This window comes from Lycium ferocissimum, chromosome 6, assembly GCF_029784015.1.
Source record: "Lycium ferocissimum isolate CSIRO_LF1 chromosome 6, AGI_CSIRO_Lferr_CH_V1, whole genome shotgun sequence".
Lineage (NCBI taxonomy): Eukaryota > Viridiplantae > Streptophyta > Magnoliopsida > Solanales > Solanaceae > Lycium > Lycium ferocissimum.
The window spans coordinates 2,173,187-2,175,109 of record NC_081347.1 but is presented as its reverse complement, the minus strand read 5'-3'; the positions used below and the strand labels follow the sequence as shown (position 1 = coordinate 2,175,109).

Below are 1,923 nucleotides of genomic sequence, written 5' to 3'. Positions count from 1 at the left end.
AAGAATATAGGGGAGAACAAATTACCGTGGCAACGATTTTGTGGTTTAATTAGTTGCTGATTAATCGGTGTTGTCGCTTTCCCTTTTTTGTCTAATGATTTAAATTAGGTAAATTTCAAAGGATTATTTTGAAAGGAAATTTATAAAATATAATAGAATCCGTTTCCTTTTATGGTAACTGTTGCGTGGTCCATATGGACTTAGACGTGAAATCAATTCCATGAAGGAATTTTATTGGTGAAATAATAATTTGAGCTAAATAGTACATGACAATTTTGTCATGGTATAGCTTCTTTTAACGGCCAAGAAAAAGCTCCATCAACATTTCTACGCCTTCGCTTATAAATATAACATATATTTACTTCTTTTTTCTTTAGAAATATTCCGTAATATTAGTTTCTAAATCTAAAAAAAAAAAAACAGAGCTATAATATTTAGTGTCCTTCTAGTTAGTATGAAAATAATATATTTCCTTTTTATTTTATTCTCTTTAATCTCTATAAATAGATGATATAATATTTTATTTTTTCAATAGAAGAATCAATACAAATAGCTAAAGTTTATTCTTTCTTCAATTTTCTCTCTAGCTTTTTTTTTTTTTTCATTCCATAACAACTACCTCAATCATCACAATGGAATTACGTCCATTAGACATCAAAATCATCTCCGCGGAGAACATCAAGAATATCAACACTTTCTCAAAAATGGATGTTTATGCAGAAGTCTCCATCCCCAGCTACTATACCATAGCCGCCCATAAGCAAAAAACCTTCATCGACAAGAACAGTGGCACAAACCCCAAGTGGAATCACTCAATGAAATTCACTCTTGATGAATCTTCCCTTACAAAACCAAGGCTTTACCTAATCATTCGTCTCAAATCTGAACGCACTTTAGGTGACAGAGAAATTGGTGAAGTCTCTGTTCCTGTTAATGACCTGTTTAATCAGTCCACTTCTGATGGCACAACTGAGAGGTTCGTTGAGTATCCAGTTATAACAGAAAGCGGAAAACCAAAGGGTACTTTAAAATTCTCTTACAAGTTTGGAGAAAAATTTACAGCACCTGAGCGAAAAAAAGATGTATATCATGAGCCTGTCACAGCTTATCCTGCACCAATGCATGGTAATTCATATCCTGGAGTGGCTTATAATGAGCAAAATTCAGGATACGGATATCCTCCAGCTCATCAAGCTGGGTATCCACCAGCTGGATACCCACCGCAAGCTGGTGCACCGGGTTATGGATATCCGCCACAACAACCAGGGTACGGGTATCCACCCGTACAGCCTGCGTACGGATATCCACCAGCGCAACCTCCTAAGAGGAATAACAATTTTGGAGGAATAGGTATGCTTAACGGTTTGTTGATCGGTGATATGGTTTTGGATGTTGGAGAGATATGCTTATGGTGATGGGTACGAGGATGCTATGGATGAGATGGGTGGTGGCTTTGATTTTTAGATTAATTTTCGAAGTTCGTAAATTTTCTATGTTTTTTAATCTTTTGAGATATAATAAGCTTGGGAACTTCGGTAGATTTTGGAGATTTTTTTATGTTCAGATCTTGGTATTGCAGAGTCGCTGATTACTTCTTGCTTGGATGTTCTAACTTCAATATGCTTTTACTTCCTAAGCCTCCTTGTTTTATTTTAATTTAATTTAATTCAATTCTCGTGGAACGATTTTTCATACAAGAGTTTGACCTTACAACTATCAGGTTGCTGTTTTGATTTGCTGAATTGCGCTTTGATGTTTCCGTGTGACGTATAGGTTGCCGTGGAAGCAGTCTGCTAACACGGCCCTTCTCGAACCCTGCTAATGGAGGGATGCTTTGTGCATTGGGTTACCCCTCTCTCTCGCTTTGATGTTTCCAAAACAACATGCCAACAGAATCTGATTTACACCATAAGTCTCCATCTC

At 36.5% G+C, this 1,923-nt stretch overlaps 1 protein-coding gene across 1 annotated transcript; it reads left to right on the top strand.

Moving 5' to 3' along the window:
- The first annotated feature begins 617 nt into the window (after positions 1-617).
- On the top strand, positions 618-1,697 carry LOC132060545 (protein SRC2-like). The gene has a single exon (XM_059453556.1). The coding sequence runs from the start codon at positions 633-635 to the stop codon at positions 1,413-1,415; it is 783 nt and encodes a 260-aa protein (XP_059309539.1). The 5' UTR covers positions 618-632; the 3' UTR covers positions 1,416-1,697.
- The last annotated feature ends 226 nt before the right edge of the window (positions 1,698-1,923 follow it).

Excerpts from the sequence above, each read along its gene's own strand:
- LOC132060545 (XM_059453556.1), top strand. The coding sequence starts at position 633 with ATGGAATTACGTCCATTAGACATCAAAATCATCTCCGCGGAGAACATC.